Source organism: Melanostigma gelatinosum, assembly GCF_949748355.1.
Source record: "Melanostigma gelatinosum genome assembly, chromosome: 6".
NCBI lineage: Eukaryota > Metazoa > Chordata > Actinopteri > Perciformes > Zoarcidae > Melanostigma > Melanostigma gelatinosum.
In genome coordinates, this window is record NC_136639.1 from 4,904,985 (window position 1) to 4,927,769 (window position 22,785).

General features: G+C 44.0%; 1 protein-coding gene across 1 annotated transcript in view; it reads right to left on the bottom strand.

Moving 5' to 3' along the window:
• Positions 1-22,060, bottom strand: part of srrm4 (serine/arginine repetitive matrix 4) — a gene marked incomplete at both ends in the record, with an annotated part of 60,490 nt that extends 38,430 nt beyond the window's left edge. The window contains one exon of the mRNA XM_079270732.1: positions 21,855-22,060. Coding sequence (XP_079126858.1) covers positions 21,855-22,060 — 206 coding nt within the window. The remainder of the gene's footprint in view (positions 1-21,854) is intronic.
• Between the last annotated feature and the right edge of the window lie 725 nt (positions 22,061-22,785).

The following is a 22,785-nucleotide window of genomic DNA, read 5'->3' on the forward strand; positions in this document are numbered from 1 at the left end:
GAGTGTATGTTTATAGTATGCTGTATGTAAGAAGGCGTAAATAACTGCGTGTCAAAGGCACAAACACAATCAAAAATGACAAGACGGGTTTGTTACAAAACAGCTGGGGAAAAAACGGCTCGAGCTTTTCCAGCAAGTCAATTTGATGGAAATGCTGCATTCAGTAGATCCACTTGTTATGGCGAAGTACCAAAAACGAATGTGTTGGGGCAAGTTCAACTTTGGCGAACTATGACATGCAGATTTTTTAAAATCTGTTAAGTCGAACTCTTCAGCAATTCATGTGAATAGACTTTATGATGACTTTAACAGATGCTAATGAGCGAGCCGTCCCTCTCTCAGCCACCACTCGCTGGTAATGAATGGCTTAAAGGAAGAGGTCATCTCTTACTGTCTGAGAGATTCACTGCTGTCCATTTCATGTCCAGCCAGTTGAGAGGACAAAAGGGATGTTTCACCTTCTCTCTCATCGTCTATTATGAGTTTATTCAATGCTGTATATGAGCCTGCATATAATTCAATTACCTTTGGCCAAGACTCAAGAAAGGATTTCTATTCATGGGCTGGAATATGATATTGAGTAAAGTGTAATAACCTTGGCTGCTCCAGTGTCCTGAAATGGATAATCTTAAAATGTCACTCACAGAGTCTCCCCTCTCATTTCCTTCCTTCTTCTTTTTCTGTCACACAGTTATTACAGCCATGCACTGCTGTCATATTGATTTCCAGCCCACCTCTTAATTGAAAATGACAAATATTTTCCTTTCCCTCTCTTTCTCTCCTTCACCCTGTTTCTTCCACAAAATACAGAAGCCAATTACATAAAGCTGCACTATACACTATGGCCCCTACAATATCTCGTCATATCTAGTCGAGAAAACGGTAGATGTGACAATTTGATTGTTGCGTATAAATATATATATATATATATAAATAAAGGGACTGTTGCCAAAAAAACAAGCAGCTCAAAAACATCAGCGTTAAAAAAAGAGAAAGTGTAAAAAAAAAACATTTCTGTGTGAGACAAAATGGAAGAAATGGAAGCATTTCAACAAGGTTGAGTAAGCATGAGCAGCCACAGGAAGCAAACACTGAAAGTCAAGTGAAGGATTTGAGGAAAAATCTGTCCGCACGTGTTACTCACGTCCCCAAATGAAGTCGAGTAGCCGGAACATTACGGGGTCAAAGCTCATAAGAAACCCCGAATAAGACGAACGCTTCTGATTCTGGACGAACCCTCAGAGTCTGTGTCCACCAAACTACTGAGAAGATGTTTCACTTACAGGAAAACGCCAGTGGTGTTACATTTCAGAGATGTTTTACACATTAATAATGATTCCCCACCTTTGTGTCTCGATCTTTTATATTTAATCTTGTCTGCACTGAACTCGCAAAATGAGAAGCACACACATCATGTGAACAAGCATACACAATGTATTATGTTAATGTTTTAAATGTCATGAGTCTTTTTAAATGTCAGTGCACTCGGTTTTAACGTAGGGCAACCAGGTGCAGAAAACGATCCAACCTGCTGTAGTTCACTCTAGATTCGTATACTCGAACAATGCAAATTTCAATGAAAAAGACAGTAACTTTCAAACGGGGATAATTATTTTTTTCCCTTCCTGTTCCGATTATGGAATTAAAGTAATTCAGGCGTAAAAACAAGAGCTCAAACTCAATCGTTTCACCGCTCTATGCCGTTGGTGCAGAACATTTCTCTTCACAGCATGACAGATTACATCCCTGCCTTGTGTTTCACTGACACTGACACTTTTGAAGGTGGACTTACTTAGTACAGTTTAGAAGCGCTGGCATTGTGTATTATGTGTGTTGTAGGACATCTCAGAGGGAATTATTGAAATTTACACTTCACATTTACACTTCACATTTGATGTGTTACATGCAAAACACATGCTATATGCAGAACTTAACGTTAAAGTCTATTACTGTGCTTGAGTTAAATTTATAACATTTATAACAGTTGGAGAGCCGTGATGCCCGAGGGGGAAATTTCACAGCAGCTTTGAGCCGATGTTCCGAGGAAAGGGTTAACTCTCAGCTCTTCGCTTTCATCTTGGAAAATGCTGCTGCTGCTGCTGAGGAATTATCATGTTGAACCCCCCATGGCGCTATGTGTGTCAGTCTCCATATGGACTGTATGTGCAAGTATACCTGCACATGCAAGTAGTTTGTGCACATCCTCCAAAATGAAGTCTTCTCTTCCTCCAGGTTTGTAGGTATTATGGTTTTTATAATTGATTGTACTTTGGTGAAAGTTAAGGTTCAGGTTAAGGTCGACCGTAAGCTTGCTGGCAAAACAAAGATGAACACATGGCAGGCTTATAAAGTCCAACATGCATGTCTGAAGATTAAACATGTGCCACATTCTTTGCAGAATCAATATCAGATGTTGTGTCTCGTGACAAAGTGTCTATGTTCACGTTTTAGTCAAATGCTTTTGTTTCAGCTCTAAAGCTGAATCATCAATTATTCACAACATCTTGCTTTTAATTAAAGGTTGTGAAACGATTGGTTACGTTTGGGCAACAGAACTACTTGGTTATAGTGAGAGAAAAACATCAGGGTTAGGGTTCAACAATAACACAACATTGTAAAGTAAACAACCGTAACGGTGAAAAGAAGTAATGTAACTGTAGCGTAGATCAACATCAACCAACCTTTCTTAAGTAACCTTACATAACAAGCATAACAAGGTGATGTAACAAACATAAAATCAACATCTACTTTTGGTTTGAAGCAGGACACGGACAGCGGTCTCCTGGGTGAAAGTTCACTGTTAGTTTGACCCATCCCCCTTCTGGTGCCCTGAGAGGACTTCCTCGCTTGTTATACTCATTATATTGCCAGGTAACTGTGAACAACAGTCGCTCTAAATACTCCGTCACTTGCTCCGACTGAATGCAACAACTTTCAGCGTATCCGTGGTTCGCAGAAACGTACAATATACTACAACGTGCATTCAGAGTCGATCCATCCTCTGATGCAAAACCCAACCAAGCAAATGTGTATGAGAGTAAAAAAGAAAGAGATTGGTTGAATAACAAATGTCAAAGACCCCTTTGAGCTCCCAATTCACAGAGACTGGCTTTTTCTTTCCCATCATGCTTTGAGTGCATCAAGCACCTATCACAAGTTAGCACTCAGCACATCGTCTCCCAGAATCAATGGGAGTGTCATTAGAGCTAAAAGTAATTTGTTTCAGCACCATTATGAGCCACGCAGAGACGAGTTGAATTTGGAAATGTCAAACTGAACTTTAAAAGACTGAATTATCAACTTTTACACGAAGATGAAATCAGATCACAAAGAAGAGAACTTTATATTGTACTGGGAAGGGATTGGTACCCTGCAGGTAAAGAGAAATATCAATGTTCGCAGTGTTGGTAATTGGAAAGGTATAAAAGTCATCTGACTGGTGTTGGAGAAATTCAGCATTATAACTGAACTGAACTGGATTTGAACTAAAAACAAGTTACGTAACGTGTTATTGTGAATTCGAAGGAGATATCGGGAAATTGTTCTGTCTCTGTTAGCTTTCGGGAAATGCCTCCCTCAGACAGATAGTGTGATTAATCTCTCAAAAGGACGAAAACAACACCATACATAGAGTTGTTCTCTGTAAAAACGAAATGGAACCCTCCCCGATGAGAAGCCCAGATGTGTCCTGTTTGAATTGAACAGACAGGTTTGATTGATGAACCACAGCTGAAAAAGGCGTGTGTTAGGTTTATAAAAGAGTTGGTCAGACAGTTAGATTTTGGAATCTGTCTCCATATGCCACCTCGCATGTTCGACTGTGCATTAAACGATTCCCGCTGGATTGCAAACTCCGATTCGTCCTGACTCCATCCTCATTTCACGCTTCTACATAATTGGCGCCCCAGCGTGGTTCGGGTCGAGACCTTCGACATCTCCTCTACACCAGCCAACCGACAATCACGCTTCAGGCGCCGAGACAGGTATGAGATCTTCATATCTCACCATAGTATATTTCTGTACAGCGTGATTCTCGCTTGCGTGATAGAGAGGGAGTGTTTAGGGTCCCCTCGACAGAATCCACGCTGTTTAGCGGAGGAGGAGAGAGGCGGATTGGTGTGTGCTGGAAAAATGCAAAAAAGATGTTGATATGATTCAATTTGATCTCCAGCTGTAAAAAGAGAGCTCTCTCGTGTGCAGGCGAACGCAGCATTCTGTTGGCGTGACGCCTGGTTGTGGCCAAGATAAGCTCAAATGCGGAGTACTCCGTGCATCTCTCAAGCTCAAGAGACTTATTGTTCGCTAATGACAAAGCGACTGTGTGCTATTGATAAAGCAATTTCTGCAAATAAGTGTAAGGAGCTCCAGCTTGAGTTCCAGTGTGAGATACGTAGGTCTTGAAAAAAATCCTTTCTCGAGAGGGAAGAAATGAAAAGACTGGCTTAGATTTTAATAATAACACTATAATGTGAATCTGTCACGAGTGAGCGCTGTTTAAGGCAGGACACTGCGCTGACGAGACTCAGAAATTTTGTGCAGAAATCTAAATGAGCAGGAAAAGTAATATCTAACTAGACAATAAGATTAATAGTACGGTTTGAAAAGGTGTGCACACGACTGTAACTTATTGACATTACTGATAAAGTAATACTATAAAGGAGTGATTCATAGACGAATAAAGGGAAGAGACAATACTCCCTGTTAAACCCCCAAGAAGATAAAACAATATGAGCCTCTGGTGAAATAAAGAGGACATTTGTAAACTGTGAAACAGCCCAACAATAAGAATCTCTCCTTAACAAAGCCTTGAGTACAAGCAATACTGTTAAAAAACTCCCACATAGTCAAAGTCTGACATTAGAAAGAGAAATAAAAATACCTGGACAAAAAACGGACTGACAGACTGGGACCGCTGACTTTTGATGTGATAAACACCTGGGTGGCTTTGCATGTATATGAAATATTGGCTTTGTATGTTTTTTGGCATGCTCTCCCAGTGATAACGCTTTTGCAAATGTTCAATCGAGCCTCTGTGAAACCCCTCATAAGAAATATACATCATTGGATAAGTGCGTATAGCAAATAAGTGAGTTGTGATTTTGGCAGTTTCTTTGTGAGTTTATTAATTTGTTCTAGTACAAATAGAATCTTGGCAGTACACAAGCGTCTAAACATTGTAGTTAAAATTGTCACTTAAAGCGTATAAAGTTTATAGTATTAGTGTCATAGTGTTGTGAAGTTGTATAGATTAAGGCTATTCCTCTATATTCTTCCTTTTTCTCTCTGTGTCGAAAATAGCCCTCCCTTTTTCGCTCCGTTTGCTGTGTCTTGGCAGGACGCCAAACAGTTTGGCTCCGTAGTGAGAGCCTTGGCCGAACGCCCAGAAATTGTTGAGTGAGAGCCTTGGCTGAACGCCCAGAAATTGTTGAGTGACACAGGCTGCAAGAGGAGAAGTAACTGCATGATACAAACATTGATCAGAGTATGTGTCTAAATAACCTAAAGTAAAGAATCTTAATATTCTACAGTATCGAACAATAATATTTCGAGTTAATAAAAGCAATCTTATTATTTGTCACAATAAACATTACAAGTGTAACCGGTATAAAGGTATCAGTAGCATAATCATTTAAACCAGAACTAGTTTTGACTTCTTGATTTGAAATTTTGCGAGGTTGTGAGTTTAAATAAAATAAACTAAACATGAGTGTGACACCAGTAGCTCTCGTGGCGATCAAAAACTTAGAGCATGCAAAAGATGTCCAGAGACTTTCAGAGAAATGGGCAAAACGCACTAAAGGACTCGATCCATCTTGGCCTAAAGAGGGCACATTTGATGTGGGTTTGTGTGAGGATATGGAACTGAGAATCAAGGATTACAAACCAAAAGATAAAAGCAAGAAACGTCTGACGAAAAGAGAACTAGAACTAGAAACAATTAAATTGTTTAAAGTTGAAGGTAATCGCTACAGGAAAAATGTAAGAGACGGGTTCGTTGAACTGAAAGAAAGAAAAGCAAAAGCAGGTCAAAAGGAACAGCTGCAGGACTTTTTGAAAACTGCAGGAATCTATCCATCAATTGCAGGAACTGTTAACATTAAAGGAGACTTCGAAGTTGAAAACAACAACAGATCTCTAATGACGCACCAAACTCCCCCACCGGGTGACCCGAGCAGTTCAACCAGCCCCAGACTCGATGCGACCCCAGCATCACAAATAGGAGATAAACCCCCAAAATACTGCAGCACTGGCCGAAAACAAAGAGAAGCGAAAGAATCAGAAATACTAGATTGCTATGCAGAACGAAATGAGACCGTAGGGAGAGACAGAGGAGAGTCTTACTGGCTGGGTGTGGAACAACATGTAAGAGGAAGAGAGAGAGACTCGAGAGGCGATGTAATTCGGACCGTAATTCAAGAAATGGAGGAGGACGCAGAGCACTGTCGCAAACAGGCACACGCCACGATTGGAGAACTAGAGAGAGAGATAGACAAAAGCCACAGGCTGATATGCGGGCAACAGGGGGAAGAAGAAGGAGTAGAAGGAGCGTTAAGAGGACAACCAGGGTTAAACAAAAGGGGAGGGGTAACAAAGGACAGACCTTATGATCTGAGATACAGACCTGGCATACACCCACCAGAAAGGTATGGGCAATGGCCAATTTTGATAAGAGGATCTCAGGGGCATTATACACCTTGGCAAACACTCGACCTTGCAGGACTGATTTCCAGGCTGCCTGACATTCATGAGGGGGCTGGTAAGTGGATCAAGGCTTTTGAGGAGGAAACAGTCGGTAAAATGTTAGCCTTGGGAGACATTAAGGCAGTGTGGGCACAAAGTCTTGGAGTATCCACGATGGAGAATATTTTGCGCAATAGCGGAAATACTTGGATGGCCAATCCGATGGCAGACGGAACTGAGCTCAATGCATACAGAGCTGAGTTATGGATGGCCCTGAGGGGGGAATACCCTACCAAAATAGATCCCAAGTCATTAAAGGGGGAACCTCTGGCAGAGACTGAGAATGCAGCTGCATATATTAACAAACAGCTGAAGAGATGGAAGCAGGAGACAGAGGAAGAGGCTGAGAGCAGCCCTGTCCTAATGACTTTGTTCAGGAATGCAGTTATTGAAGCCCTGCCAACTCCGGTGCAGAGCAGACTGGAGGATGTGGTGGGACTGACTTCAATGCCTCACAGACAATTCCGTGACCACGTGGTACACGCGATTGAAAAATACAGGAAGGATGAGGAGAAAACTAAAGAACAAGAGAGGAATTTGCAGCGAAAGTTAACACAGCTGCAACTCACTGACTTGCAAAATAAAAGTAAAATAAAGACGCAAGCTCCAATGGTAAATGACACTACTAACCATGCAATGCCAACTGCACCTGAGGCACAACCATCACCTGTGCAGCCACCCGCTGTTGTCAATGTTTATTCACAACAGCCAAATCCACAACAACGAAATGGAGCAATGAGACCTCCGTTCACTCGCCCTCGCTGGGAAGGTCAAAGAGGACCACCTTCTTTCCAGAATGGACAACGACGTCCGCCACAGAGGGAGTGCTGGGGGTGTGGAGACACAGGCCATTTCCGAGCCAACTGTCCGAGACCACAGCCAGGCACAGAGTGGAGAGAGGGGGGTCGCGGGTCTCAGTCCATGCAACGTGGAGGTAGAGGTCCTGTCAATCCATGGGCAGGTCCGAAATATGGTTACTAGGGGTGCCCAGAGAATCCTAACGGGGAGGGTCAGCATCCAATTATCACCATAGGAGCTGATAAAGAACCCATGCTACAGGTTCAATTAGAAGGCAAGCTAACACCGATGATGGTTGACACTGGAGCTACTTATACATGTGTAAGTCCAGAATATGCCACACACCTCCCCTTGTCAGGAAAATTTGTTAAAACAGTAGGATTCTCGGGAATGACACAAATGATTCCAATAACAGCTCCAGTGAGATTAACAACTGAAGGTGGTGAAACTAAAATTCCAATTTTAGTATCTGATCAAACTCCAATCAACTTGTTAGGAAGGGATGCACTGTGTAAATTACAAATAAAAGTCTGGTGTTCACCTGATGGAGTATTTGTTGATAGATCCGGATTGGATTTTCAAATGTACACACAATCTGAATGTGCAAAAGTTTATTGGCTAGGTGATGTTATGGAACCTATAACAAAGGTATTCAGCCAATGGGAAAAACTAATTCGAGCCCAAATCCCAGAAGCAAAGCAACCATTATCTGACTATCATTGCACAATGTTCTATGATGCATCATGCAGTTCGGTATTTGAGAAGAAATGGGATGAGAAAACGAAAAATGTGACTGTTGAGTTGGTAACACAGGATATTGTAGTAGGCCAACAGGGAGCAGCACTGAGCGTGCAACCAAATTCATTCATTTCAGAGTGGTACGCTGTACCAGAGTCGGTTCCACATATCACCCTATTGGTGAATGAACCGTTTGAATCAAAAGACCTCGGTCCAATGATGCATGTTGCTACACAGATTGAGTGGCAAGAAACAGACAACCCACTAATTTTTTCATCACAAGATAAAAAGATGATCAAAATCCTTTGTGGAACATCAATGATGGCAAAACCGCAGGTAGTAACGATACCAACGCGAAAAATACTAAAAACAGCAACTAAAAGTGAAGAAAGCAGAAACACTTTTATGGAAGACATGTTGACGCACGTGCCAGATCAAGTGTGGTCAAAACATGACAGTGATGTAGGGTTGGTAAAGTCTGCCAATCCTGTAAAAATTGAATTAAAACCAAACGTGAAACTGCCGTATCGCCCACAATATCCTTTAAAGCCTGAAGCTGAAGAAGGGATAAGTAAGACAATTGAAGGTCTGATAAACGCAGGAGTGTTGGTTGAGACATACAGCAACTGCAACACTCCCATACTACCAGTGCCAAAAAACGACAAATCGAAATATCGACTTGTGCATGACTTGCGAGCAGTAAATGATGTAGTACAAGATTGGCCAGCAGAGGTGCCAAATCCACATACACTCCTCACGAATGTGCCACATAATGCTAAATTTTTTACAGTAATTGATTTGTGCTCAGCATTCTTCAGCATTCCATTGGCTGAAGACTCTCGACATCTGTTTGCCTTTACATACAGAGGACGAAAACTCAGTTACACACGTATTCCACAGGGCTTCAAGCATAGCCCTCACGTGTTTAATCAGATTTTGAGACAGGATCTTGAAAATATTGTTATTAATAGCACATTAATACAGTATGTTGATGATTTGTTGATCTGCTCATCTACAATCGATGATTGTCATCGAGACTCAATCAAAGTACTCCAGAGTTTAGCAGAAGGAGGACATAAAGCCTCTCAGACAAAACTACAGTACTGCCAACCGCAAGTAGAGTATCTGGGGAGAATGATCTCCCATGGAGCCATTGCAATGTCACCCTCCCAGCTAGAGGGAGTGAGTAAAGCGCCACGTCCTCGAACAGTTGGCCAGTTAATGACATTTCTAGGAATGACTGGATTTTGTTCCGAGTGGATTGAAAGCTATGCTGAAAAAACTGCTCCACTAAGGGAAATCATGAAGGAGGCAGGAACACAGACGTTAAGAGCTCCGTTACAATGGACAGACAAGTCCTTGGTAGCATTTGAAACAATCAAACAAGAGATGCAGAGAGCTCCGGCTCTTGCAACACCTGATTATGACAAACCATTTCTGCTTTATGTATCTAATCGACAGGACATGTACGTTTCAGCAGTATTGATGCAGGAGACGTGTAGTGGTCGTCCAAAACAACCGATTGCATATTACAGTACAAAACTGGACAATGTAGCACAAGGGTGGCCTCCATGTTATCAAGGGCTGGCAGCAGTGCATTATGCATATGAGAAAGCAGCAACGGTAACGATGGGGTATCCTGTAGTCATACACACACATCACAAAATCACTGAGTTGATAAACCAAGGAAAGTTTGTGGTGACACAAGCAAGGTGTTTGCAGTACATGCCGCTCTTGACATATCCAGATGTGACAATAAAGAAATGTATAACTACAAATCCAGCAAATGTTATTCCATTTGAATTTGAAGGAGAGCCACATGAGTGTGTGGCAGAGACAATGAAGTATACCAAGTTGCGACCTGACCTAGAGTCTACTCCGTTAGTAAACGCAGATGTGACGTACTTTGTGGATGGGTCCTGCTACAGGGACTACTTAGGTAATCATGCCGGATTTGCCGTGATTGAGCAAATAGGCAGTGACTTTGTGACAGTGAAAGCTGAAGGTTGTGATCAGCCATGTTCAGCACAGCTAGCCGAATTAAAAGCATTGACTGAGGCGTGCAGACTCGCTAAAGGCAGAGTCGCAAACATTTACACTGACAGCCAGTATGCACTAGGCGTCACACAACTCTTTGGAGCATTGTGGAAACAGAGAGGTTTCAGAAAAACAGATGGAAGTCCAATACAGCATGAAAAACAGATAATGGACCTGATATCAGCAATGATGGGCCCGACGAGGCTTGCGATCATTAAATGTCAGGCACACCGGAAAGGGAATGATGACATTATAACAGGAAATAATGCTGCAGATGAGGCTGCAAAAGCAGCTTCCAAGTGTAAAGTAGCTATTCTATCACCAGTGGTGTCACTAGAGCCTGTAGTCACGCCCGAAGACATTATCCAGATACAACAAAAAGCAGACCAAAGTGAACATAACATGTGGATGCAAAGGGGGGCAACAATTGATGATAAGGGGTTGTGGAGAACACATCAAGGATTGTTGGTAGCACCTGTTGCATTGTTGACCATTCTCATTTCAGAATCGCACAGTGATGATCACTGTTCGAGGGGGGAAGTCCTGAAAAGATTGAGGAGACAGGGATATTGGTCACCATTTATGCAAGCAATGGTGGATGAAGTGTTGAACCAATGTGAAATCTGTGCCCAAAATAATGTGCGCAAAAGCATAAAAACACCTGTGGGACACATTCCTGTCCCAGAAGGGCCATTTAAACACTTAGTCATAGACTATGTGGACATGATAAAATCAGCATATGGAAAGAGATATATGCTAGTGGTAATTGACCGATTCAGTCGCTGGGTGGAAGCAACTCCATCAAAGAACCTAGGAGCTGACACAGTTATTAAATTTCTGACTAAGGAAGTCATACCACGATTTGGCATACCATCAGAAATAAGCTCAGATAATGGTTCAGCATTTGTGCAGAAAATAGCCAAGGGGATTTTACAACAGTTGAGAATCAAACAAAGATTGGGCGCCGTGTATCATCCACAAAGCCAAGGGTTAGTGGAACGGATTAACGGAACGCTAAAGGCAAAGTTGAATAAGATCTGTGCTAGTACTACGCTAAACTGGGTAGATGCATTGCCACTTGCGCTAATGAGCTATCGCATGCAAACTCACAGAAGCACGCACTTAACGCCGCATGAAATGCTAACAGGCAGACCTATGCCAGCACCTCAACTGAGGGGGCCCTACAAGGGGCCCCCACTTGAGCAACTGCAAATAGAGTTAAAGGACTATATGAAGCAACTAACTGCCATACATAGATCCATCTATTTACAGGAGAAAGGAAAGGAGCCAGGGGCCGACCAGAAACCAGAGAAACCAGTGGTTCCAGGGGACCACGTGTACATTAAAGTCTTCAGACGAAAGTGGCACGAGCCAAGACGAGAAGGTCCCTACAAAGTGGTGCGAGCGACGCCAACAGCTGTCCAAGTCGAGGGAAGTACAACGTGGTATCACCTGAGTCATTGCACGAAAGTCCAAGACAAAAATAAGGACGGTGTAAAGTCAGAAGAAAATGACAAACAAGGTGAGCCTGGAACAAATGTTGAAACTAATCAGCTTTCTGATATGGATGCTGTCGGGAAGCATGGGACAGGAGACGCTGACGATGGAGAAACCTGCGATGACGTCAAAGAGCATGCAGGACAGCGGCCAAATGATGACTCAGCCATCCTGGAAGAGAGCCAGATACCATGAATCAGTTGAGTACGATGCAACCACATATATTCCATCCCATGTTAGACCGAGACCTATGCCAGCATTGTCATTAAAACTCAAACCAGCACATCAAGTGTTTAGACAGTTGCATGCTAAAATACGTAGAAAGAGACAACTTCACCCCATGTGGGGATGGGAAGAGGTGATAGAAGACCAAAATGTAACTGCCAAATTGATAAATAAGGAAACAAAAGGTACAACTCCATCTGCTAAAATAACCAAAACCAATCCAACAGTTATACCATTGATGAACCCTATCGACAATAATGACAACCATACAGTTACCCCCAAGCCAGTTAAGTCTGAGAGTGAGATAAAGGTAGCAACCGTTATCACTACAACCTTAAGAGTTAATTTGAGCAGCGGTACAACCGCCGTTACAACTACTCCAAAACCATGGCCAATCAAAGTTCCAAGCACTCCTGTGCACGTGACAGTGCCAAGTGAGGTTAGCACAAAACCAAGCCATTCGTTAGTAACAACAACTAGAAAACAAGTAGACACGATGAACACGACAGTAATTCCTAATGTAGTGGTAACGAACTCGACTATTGTTCCAACGGTAAAGAGAGCCGAAGGAGCTACAAAAATAGGTAAAAACATGAGTTATGATTATGATAATTATGACAGTCATGACCAAGAGGAGGGATGGAACAGAATGGTAGATGATGTAGAAGACTCAGGGAGAAAATTCAAGCCAATGCAGAGAAGTGTTAGAATAACAGAAGATGAAGACTGGGAGCATGCTAATCAGAATGGGTGGTATAGATGGGCATGGTACTCAGTAAAAGAGATGACCTCTATTGAATGCATAATGTGCTCAGAAGCTCCAACAACATTGCCTGTAGTAGTCGCAGAAAAACATACTTTCAAAGAGTGCGCAAAGACACAACAGCATGAATGCAGAGAGGGAAGATTCATCCCCAGAGAAGGGTTGGCTTCAATCTTCAGACTTCCTATGTGTGGTGTTCAATGTAGACTCTTGTATGGATCCCAAAAGAAGCACAACTATTTAGATCTGTATCCTGAATATCAACTACGAAATGCATGTGCAGAATTTATGATTTCCACAACGCAGAATGAGCCTCCCACTAATTATAAAGTAGATCAATTACAAGAATATGAATGTTTTGCCAGTGGTGGATTTGCGTCAGACAAAAGAAGGGTTGACTTAGGTAATACTACCGTGTACTGTAAAGTAACTTGGGTGGTGTCCTGGTTCCCACAGGCTAATATGACTTCTTTGTTTATCAGGAGACCAGTATGGTATGAGAACCAAATACCACTTGACCAAAACTGTGATAACATAACTATGACGATTCCCACTCTTCATTTGTTGAGTGAACAGACAACAGGAATAGCCGACAGTTATTGGATGTGTGGTGAAAATGTTTTACTAAATATTCTGCCGCCCAGATGGGTAGGGCTGTGCGCGTTAGTTCGAATGAGATTACCGGTAGTGGTAATATATAACGGGGCAGGGGAAACAATTAAAATGATGGAAGTGCCCGACGAGAAGCGTAGGTATAAGAGACAATCCACGCTGGACCAAAGTATCCAGTTAGACGCTATAGGACAGCCTAAAGGGATTCCAAAGGAATTTAAAGCACAAGATGAGATTAAGGCAGGATTTGAATCTATATTACCCTGGATTACTATCAACAAAAACGTTAACTGGATTAATTATATCTACTACAATCAGCAGAGGTACCTGAATTACAGTAATGAGGCCTTGAAGGGGTTGGGTGAGCAGCTACACCAGACCAGTACAATGGCATGGCAAAACAGACAAGCATTAGATTGGATTCTAGCTGAAAAAGGTGGGGTATGTCAAATGTTTGGGAAACAGTGTTGTACATTCATTCCCAATAACACTGCACCTGATGGGACATTTGCTGTTGCAATGGGGAAAATTCGGGGTTTGAGACAGGAAGTTAAGGACAACGCTGGCAAGGGGGGGTGGTCATGGGATTGGTTAGACCAAATTTTGGGACAATGGGGGTCTGTGTTGGTAAAAGCAGGAATTGGCGCACTAATAGTTTTAATTGTGGCTTTTCTATTGGCATGTTGCATCGTACCCATCCTGAGGAGACAGTGCCAGAGGAGCATGGACAAACAGATGGGTGTCATGGCAAATCTCCAACTGGCTCAGATGATGAACATGATGACGATGGAGCAAGGGACAAAGGCCCAGTTCGCTCAAATGGTGGTTGGACGACCGGACCTGTTTCCGGACCTGTTTCCCATTCCGGATTATCTGGAGGACTCAGAGGACATGGGGGAAACAGGACTTGGGGGCAACTCACCATAAGAACGAGAGCCCGAACTTTGTTGAAAGTACACACGTCCAAGAAACACCACGTCACATGTTTTATCATCTGTTCAAACTGTTTCACTATAAATTTGAATATATTGTAATCAGATATTTCTATATTCACGTATATTCATAGTCATGATTCATATAATCAGTGCACAAGTATTATAGCATATAGGTTTATCACAGACGTTGCATCAAATGAATACTGAAACATTGTTCAATATTTTGCAGAAATTAAATGTGTGATGTATCTGTTAATACATGGTTGTAAGCAAGAACAGATTCACTTCATACCAAAAAGGTGGTCGCTTGGCGGGAAAGGACCATAAGGGAGTTTTTCCTGCATTGCAATCTGCTGGTTTTTTCGCCCTTATATGAAGGTGAATCTGAGCATTGAATGATGTTATTTGAATTATCTTACGAACTCAAATGTTCTGTATTGTATTGTTACTGTATTGGTATATAATCAATCACATATAATTTACAAAAATCACTTGTGTTGTTGCAATGAAGGCAGGGATCAAAATTTTAGGTTCCAGTTTCGCAAATTGACAAAAGTTATAAAAAGTTAGGATGAGGGTTAAGAAACCCTCAGAGGAGGGATGTGTTGGAGAAATTCAGCATTATAACTGAACTGAACTGGATTTGAACTAAAAACAAGTTACGTAACGTGTTATTGTGAATTCGAAGGAGATATCGGGAAATTGTTCTGTCTCTGTTAGCTTTCGGGAAATGCCTCCCTCAGACAGATAGTGTGATTAATCTCTCAAAAGGACGAAAACAACACCATACATAGAGTTGTTCTCTGTAAAAACGAAATGGAACCCTCCCCGATGAGAAGCCCAGATGTGTCCTGTTTGAATTGAACAGACAGGTTTGATTGATGAACCACAGCTGAAAAAGGCGTGTGTTAGGTTTATAAAAGAGTTGGTCAGACAGTTAGATTTTGGAATCTGTCTCCATATGCCACCTCGCATGTTCGACTGTGCATTAAACGATTCCCGCTGGATTGCAAACTCCGATTCGTCCTGACTCCATCCTCATTTCACGCTTCTACACTGGCTCGCCTCTGCAGGTTGGCTTCACCATCAAGAACATGAGAACACCACTTTAATTCCACTAAAAACAGCTCAAATTCTTTATGATAGCCTGTCTGGAGAGTTAAAAGTGATGGATAGAAAATGATTTTCTTCTTTTACTGCCAAGATGCACTGACAGCAACGCGCTGCAGGCCTCAGATTTGGAAACGCCGACACCAAGGAACCAGCAGTATTTTGGCAGAAGGTTGCTATGTGGGCAATGTTTTAGTGTTTTAGAGTTACCCCTTAATCTGTTAACTTGATCCAAATAATGAAGATCCTAATTCAAAAATATAAATTGGATTAAAGATTCAATTATTGATATGATAAAATGATGAAAGTTTTCCAAGATAATGTAAAATCGATGGTCCAAAATCGAAAACAGGTCGGAGTAAAGGTGTCGAAGCAGTTCATGCTTCGACCATTTAAAACAAAAGGTGTTTTTCAACACGAGTGCCAGACGCTTTCAGTATGTTTGGGCCTTTAAGCAGATGTGATAAAACGCATTGGTGCTCCTTTAAAGCAAGACTATGCAAGTCTGTGAAAGAAGAAATAACACAATCTTCTTCTTGCAAATGAAAAGTTAAATTCTAAAGCAATGAAAACGCACCTTCGCTCAACACAATGCACTCAGCAGCTCTGCTGCCACAGCCTCGCTTCCGAATAGGAATAGTAATATCGCCAAAATGAGTTTGTTTCAGACCTTCAGAGACACTTAATCCATCAAACATACTTTCATTTTCTGTCACTGTAATGGTTTCCGAACAGACATCAATCAGAAAACAATTCACACGTTGTGCAGAATGCGGCAAACAAGAAGAGAAAACAAATGACTCCTCCTCAAAGTCTCTCTGTTGGCGACGGACCGTCTGTATGAACTTTTCCAATGTATTCATATGTGATTTTGCGTTTGCATCTTTTTTCTCTTTTCCTTGTGAAACACTGAACTCAGATATGCTCCGAATTTCGAATCGAGCTCCGTTAACAACCTCTTGCCTCCACACAGCTCTCAACAAGGCGACGACGGAGGCTGGGGCCTCGCGGCTAAAGGTGCTAACGGCGCTGAACATGTAAACACCCACGAGGCAGCAGTGCTGACGGAGCTAACAGTGTTTACCTGAGGAGAGGTGCCAGGGGGGGGGGGGGGGGGGGGGGGCACGACGCCGCATGCCCCTTAACGCACAACTGCATGCTGTGACGGTGCACCAGGTGTTAACCGCAATGATTTGATTTACATGGTTTAGTTGTGCAGAAATCAATGTCAAATACAAATCAACTCCCCCAATTAGCAGCTGCGTTATAACTGCTTTTTCTGTGACATAACAAAATGCATCCCGCTGTAAAACACACTGGAACGACGTTTCGAGCGTTAAGCCACAGACTCTGGTTTCATTTGGATTTGCTACACGGGGATCAACACCGAATGTGAATTCATGGCGGCGATAAGTTGGATCGCTGCCCGGGGAGCCGGCATCATCTCCTGCTCCCTTGTCAGCATGCCTCAGCAGCCGCATCCTGTGTGCCCCGAGTAATGTGACACAGACACAGTGAAAAGATACCGAGAGAAGGAAGCACAGAGATACTGATGTGAGGAGAGGGAGGGAAGTCGGGGGGGAAAGAGACACTCGGCGACGAGGAGAGCAGAAGTGCATTCACAGAGATGTATAACGGCAGACACACCTCGTGTTTGTCATTCTCACTGCTGCTCCTTGAGGTTTTTGAGACTCTATATTCTCTATTCATTTATTCACACTCTCAAGAACATTTTTATGTTTGTATTTGTGTGGATGTGTGGATGATATCCAGCGTGACACCAGAGGTGGCCAACGTGGAAATACAAACCCAGGACACATCGTTTCCACGACAACCACAAACACATTATTGTTTATTTCCAACTTGGAAACATCTGGCGACATCGCTGTAATAAGTTCTCATCAATTCTGATTCTGGCCAGACAGTCATACAAAGTCCCCGTGTTTGCGAAACTTAAAATAAATGACTTTCCATTCATCTCAGTTTACAAGTGCAGCTCTGACCCTTGCTTTAGTTATGTGCACACACAGCTTTCCTTTGCAATGGCGGACACTTTGTCGCGCAAAGTAGTAAATACTACAATACCTGTCGGATCTTTATTATAGCTGTATTCAAAGATCTCAGCCGTTACCCTCGTCAGTTATCCTCGTCAGTACGACGGTATCACAACTGATATAATGGCCGGAGTTAGGAAAATAACACCGAAGCTCATAATAAACCTGACTTACATCGGTTTATATAATGCAATGGTTTCAATGGGCTGCAGTATTTTAAGATAACGTTCGGGACATTAAGAGAAAGCAGAAAAGAATTTGGGAATCTTGCAATCTTGTGTAAAACACGCAGAGGATACATATTATTCACAGCTGATTGCCTCTGAAAGCCACAATCCAGCCAGGATTGTGGCTTTCAGACCATTGACTCAGTGATCAGTCCTCCTACCCATTTTCCCTGAAGTCATGGCAGCAAAAAACATGAGGAGTTCTTCAATCAATCAATAAATTATCAATAAATCAGGCTACAAATTGACAATTGACCCGCCCCCATCATGTGAATGTGAAATCAATCGGTCTGTCAACCCTGAAAAAACAAACAAGCCTCCATGATATCCTCTTCCCTCTCTCGATTTCTTAGGTTTCAAAAATATAATTTTAAGCACGCGACAAAAAAAAAGTCCACCATTCTTTTCAAATGTATTTATAATCAAAACAGTTGTTCCATGAACAATGGGCATCATTCCTCACCGCTACAGATCTTAGAAAGTAATGCATGCCTGTATTCTTAAGCCTCCAGCTCAATCAAAAATGGCTTTTAAAGTGGTTTACTTTCTCCCATTCTCTCATGTTTATGTCGGCTCCCTGTGGGTCTTAGAATTGATTTCAAGAATTGGCTTGACAATTTTCAAGGCTCGGTCAGGCCCCTAGTTATTGTTGATATGTAAATCCTTTATGAGCCACTGAGACCCTCAGGCCACAGTCTCCCATTTGTTCCACCCACTGGCTTTATTACCAGAGGTGACCGGGCCTTTCTAAGTCCGTGACCCTCACCTTTGGAACTCCCTGCCTCAGTATTTCAGACGAGTCTGTAGCGTCTTTTACATCACGTCTAATAACTCACTTTTATCAGATAGCCTTTCTGTTAATGTAGCCGTCTGTGTGTGAATTCTCCTTTGGTCGTATTTGTCTTTGCTCTTCATTGTGTTGCTGATGTGTTCTGTGTTAAACTGTGAAATTATTCTTGTAATCTGATTCATTTTGCATTTTTACTGTTTACTCTGTAGTTTATTTTACTGTTATCTCCGTTTAGACAAATGCTACATAGATATCATTATTATTACTGGCAATAATTACTAATTCGGTAAAACAGCTCTGCGGTATGTACTCTTGATTCATTTTTGATTGAGATCATTTCAAAGAAGTGCTGATGTGACTTCATCTTCAGCTTCCAGGCTGCAGTTGAATTGCATTCTGTTCTGAGGCGTTACTGTTATTTTGTCCACCCCGCTGTATATTCCCACCGGGGCTGTCAATGTACAAGCCCCTCCAAACCCTTACCCTCTCCTCCTCGTTAAACCAGCATCTGCTGAGGTAAGAGGCCTGAAACCCCCAACACACACACACACACACACACACTTCCCCCCCTCCTTTACACTTCATTCTCTGGAGCCTGCCATCTGCCACAGAGTTGGACAAGACCCCACTAACACGGCAGCCACACACACACACACACACACACGCACACACACACGCACACACACACACAAGCTTACACCCTCATTTCAAACCCTTGCAATTGCTGTAAAACATCTCCAGTACAGATGCACATGAATGCACACAAACATACAAGCACACGCACACACACACATATATATACAGGCATACACACACACACACACACACAACTCGAAGTTGGCCAGGCTGCATATTTAATGAGAAGCCCCCCCCATGAACATAACAGCTTGCAGGGTCATAATGGTTTGGAGCAGAGCCCCACCCCCCTGCACAGAGAGAGTGAACTCCTCCCCTCCACCGTGCGACTGGCCCGGAGAGGAGGAGACAGGGAGGACAGAGAGGGGGAGGACAGAGAGGGGGAGGACAGAGAGGGGGTGGACAGAGAGGGGGAGGACAGAGAGGGGGAGGACAGAGAGGGGGTGGACAGAGAGGGGGAGGACAGAGAGGGGGAGGACAGAGAGGGGGTGGACAGAGAGGGGGAGGACAGAGAGGGGGAGGACAGAGAGGGGGTGGACAGAGAGGGGGTGGACAGAGGGAGAACAACAAACTCTAATTACTCCTCTGTGGCTAACGGGCCCTTCCAGCATTTCTTTTTTTTGTTTCAGTGGTAAAGAGAGAGAGAGAGAGAAGGAGGGGAGCAGAGAGGAAGAGGGAGGACGGCACGAACGGAAAAGAGACCTGTGCTGATTGAACATGAAACCTCTCCCCTCTGTCTCCTCTCTTCTCTCTCCCCCTCTGCTTGTTGTACATGATGCCCCCTCACTTTCACTGCAATTGCTCATCACCCCTCAGTTATCCACGATGAATGATGATGTCTCCTCTTGGAGAGCAGGAGGCAGAGGAGCGAGCCTGAGGCCATGCATTCTGATGGTCTAAGCATTCCCCAGTTACTCTCCGCTCATGCTAAATCAACAGGGGGGGGGGGGGGGATGCCCGAGCTTCCTCCTGCCTTCACATTCTCTGGGTGTTTGTTGTGTTTTACTCAATATTTACAATCCGTGTCATCCAGAAGAACCTCTGCATTTCACCATCCTGCAAATATTCACACAGAGGCAGGGGGCCAGAGAGGAACGGTGGACGACGGGAGCCAAGACGCCGCTGTCGCCTTTGACAGGCGAATTAGGGACATTATGTCTGCTCTCTGGGGACGTCCGGTCTCCGCCACGCTGCCATCGGCGTGACGGTGGAGGAGCAAAGCCACTTTGGAGAGGAGAGCTTCCTTCCTACAGATGCTAAAGCTGAAGAGACAGCTGGGCTCTGCTCCAGAGTCTCCGGCTATTTACAAAAAAAAAAAAAAAAGGCAGCTCACTTCATGGCAGCAAGCCACATTAAAGGTTGATTTGCTCTTTCTTTGCCGGTTTCCCCAAATAGATTTGAATCTATCGTCTGTTGACTGAGAGAAAGATTAGGGCTGCGTTGGTCAGATCGTTAAACAGGAGGAGAAAAAAAGGCATATTTGGTCATATTCATCCAATAAAGCGTTGTTTTCTCGTCATATTCCACAAGCCAATAAAATCTTTTATAACCAGGCCATGTGCAGCGTTACGGTCCTGCTGTATTAGAGCCCATTAAAGGCACATTATCTGCTTCAGTGTGTTGCGCTGCCTGTGCCGATGTAGGATGAAATGGGCCATTCTAATCCTCATTAACATAGCTAATTTCACATCAGAGGAAGCTGATAGTGGGTGTCAAAACCATTCAAAGGTCACCCAAGCAAGCGAGATCATTTGATATGCAAGTGCGCGCCCGTGCGGTTGTGCCAACGTTCTACCTGTTTGAACATCCGTCGCGTGTGCTGTTACACGCCTTTCTCAAAGGCAAAGCGGTGTCATCGCCGCCGTTGTGCGGCGTTTGACAAACAGGCGCGGCAGGCCAAGCGGTGCGTGACACAAACGGACAAAGTTGTCAGAGGCAGGAGACGATGGTTGATACGCGGGGAGAGAGGATGGGATCAAAAACAAGGAGGGACGAGGAGGAGAAAAGAGCAACAGATATCCATCCTGCTCCCCTCTAAGTGCGACAGCCGACCTTTATTCGGAAGGATGAAAGTGGGGGAACAAACACGTGACGTGTTCGACAGACACTGGCGCAAAGCCATGCGACGAGGGCAAAGAGGGTGACGAGTGTGACATTAGCGGCACGAAGACGCTGCCATGTGACCTCTGATAGGGGAAAGTGGCACACTGTTCGTGCCAGCTGTGTTTGGCCATATGTCCCAATGCATAACGTAAATTTCACAGAAATGCTGTTGAAACAACGGCTATGTGCCACCCAGACATCTAAAGTTATTACTTTAAAAGCAAACAACCAGATGTCTTTTGACTTATAAACCATCAAAAGCATGGACTTTGGGGCGAGACTGACTTTGCAAGATTTCAAGGATGCCTACTTGACACGAAGGATGAGTTTAGTGTTTCTGGCATCAATACAATTTAGAGAAATGCACAAACATCAGAGTCCTTCTTGACAATAACTCCGCAACCACTCGCCGATGTTTCGTACAGACAAGCATGTGTTGCAACGGAGTTACTCGCTCGAAAAACAAACGCTCGGTAACCTTTGACAACTCTTTGCAGCGGCTGGACGTCGATCACATTTCAAATGGGGGACAAAAAGCACGAGATGTGTTTGTTCTGTTACTGCGGTCAGAGAGAGATGAGAACTCACTTGGTCACCCTCCTGTGGGCGGTGATGCTTGCCACGATGACGCTCTCCGGTCTCGGGGTGGCCACAGCCTTGAAAGTCCCCTTCCAAAACTTCTCAAAGAGCTGCTTCTCCTTCAGCCGCTGGAAGCCACCGGTGATGCGCAGCAATCCCAGGGAGGGTGGTGGGGGGCCACAGGGGCCCGGCTGGAGCGAGCACTGGGGCTCCATCTGTGGTTCTTGGTCTCCAAAAAACCCCCCCGAAAAAACAATAAAAGAGTCTACAAGCTCATGGAAAACACACACACTCAGGAGCTGTCCAAGTACTGAATCAAAACCGTGCGACGCGCTGCAACTGCGTTGCGACCGTCCTCTCCTCTCACAGCATCGGGTCAATGTGTCAGCGCGTCTGTCCGCTCTCTGGCGGGAGCGTGGGGAGAGGGACAAAAGCTGACCCTCTCCAGCTGGAGGCTGGGTATTGTTCTCCCAGATGGGGGTGGGGGGGGGGGGGGGGGGGGGTTGAGTTTCTTTCTCTCTGCCTCTCCTCTTCAGTCACATCTGCTGCTTTTTTGGGGGACGGGGTCGGGGTTGGGGAGTCGGAGCGTCTCCTTCTTTATTCTCGCTCCCGGTCGGCAGCCTCACACAGGATCAGGCATCGCTCGCGAGAGACGGAGCACGTTTCAGTCCAGAGGAGTGAGAGACAGAGAGAGGCAACGTGTGGCTTTTCTTTTTTTCTGGAGTGCAACGTTTGAGACGCATGCCCGCTGAGCGCTGAGCAGGTGTCGAGGCAAGTGTCGCGGCGTGTCTGAGGGCAGGCGTGAACGAGCGTTGGAGAGCGTGTGTGTGTGTGTGTGTGTGCGTGTGCGAGTGTGAGTGGGAACCGAGGAGCTCAGCTGAGAGCGGCTTGTTTTGTGTCTCTCAGCTTGTGACGTCAACGTTGGGGCTGGACGCTGGGG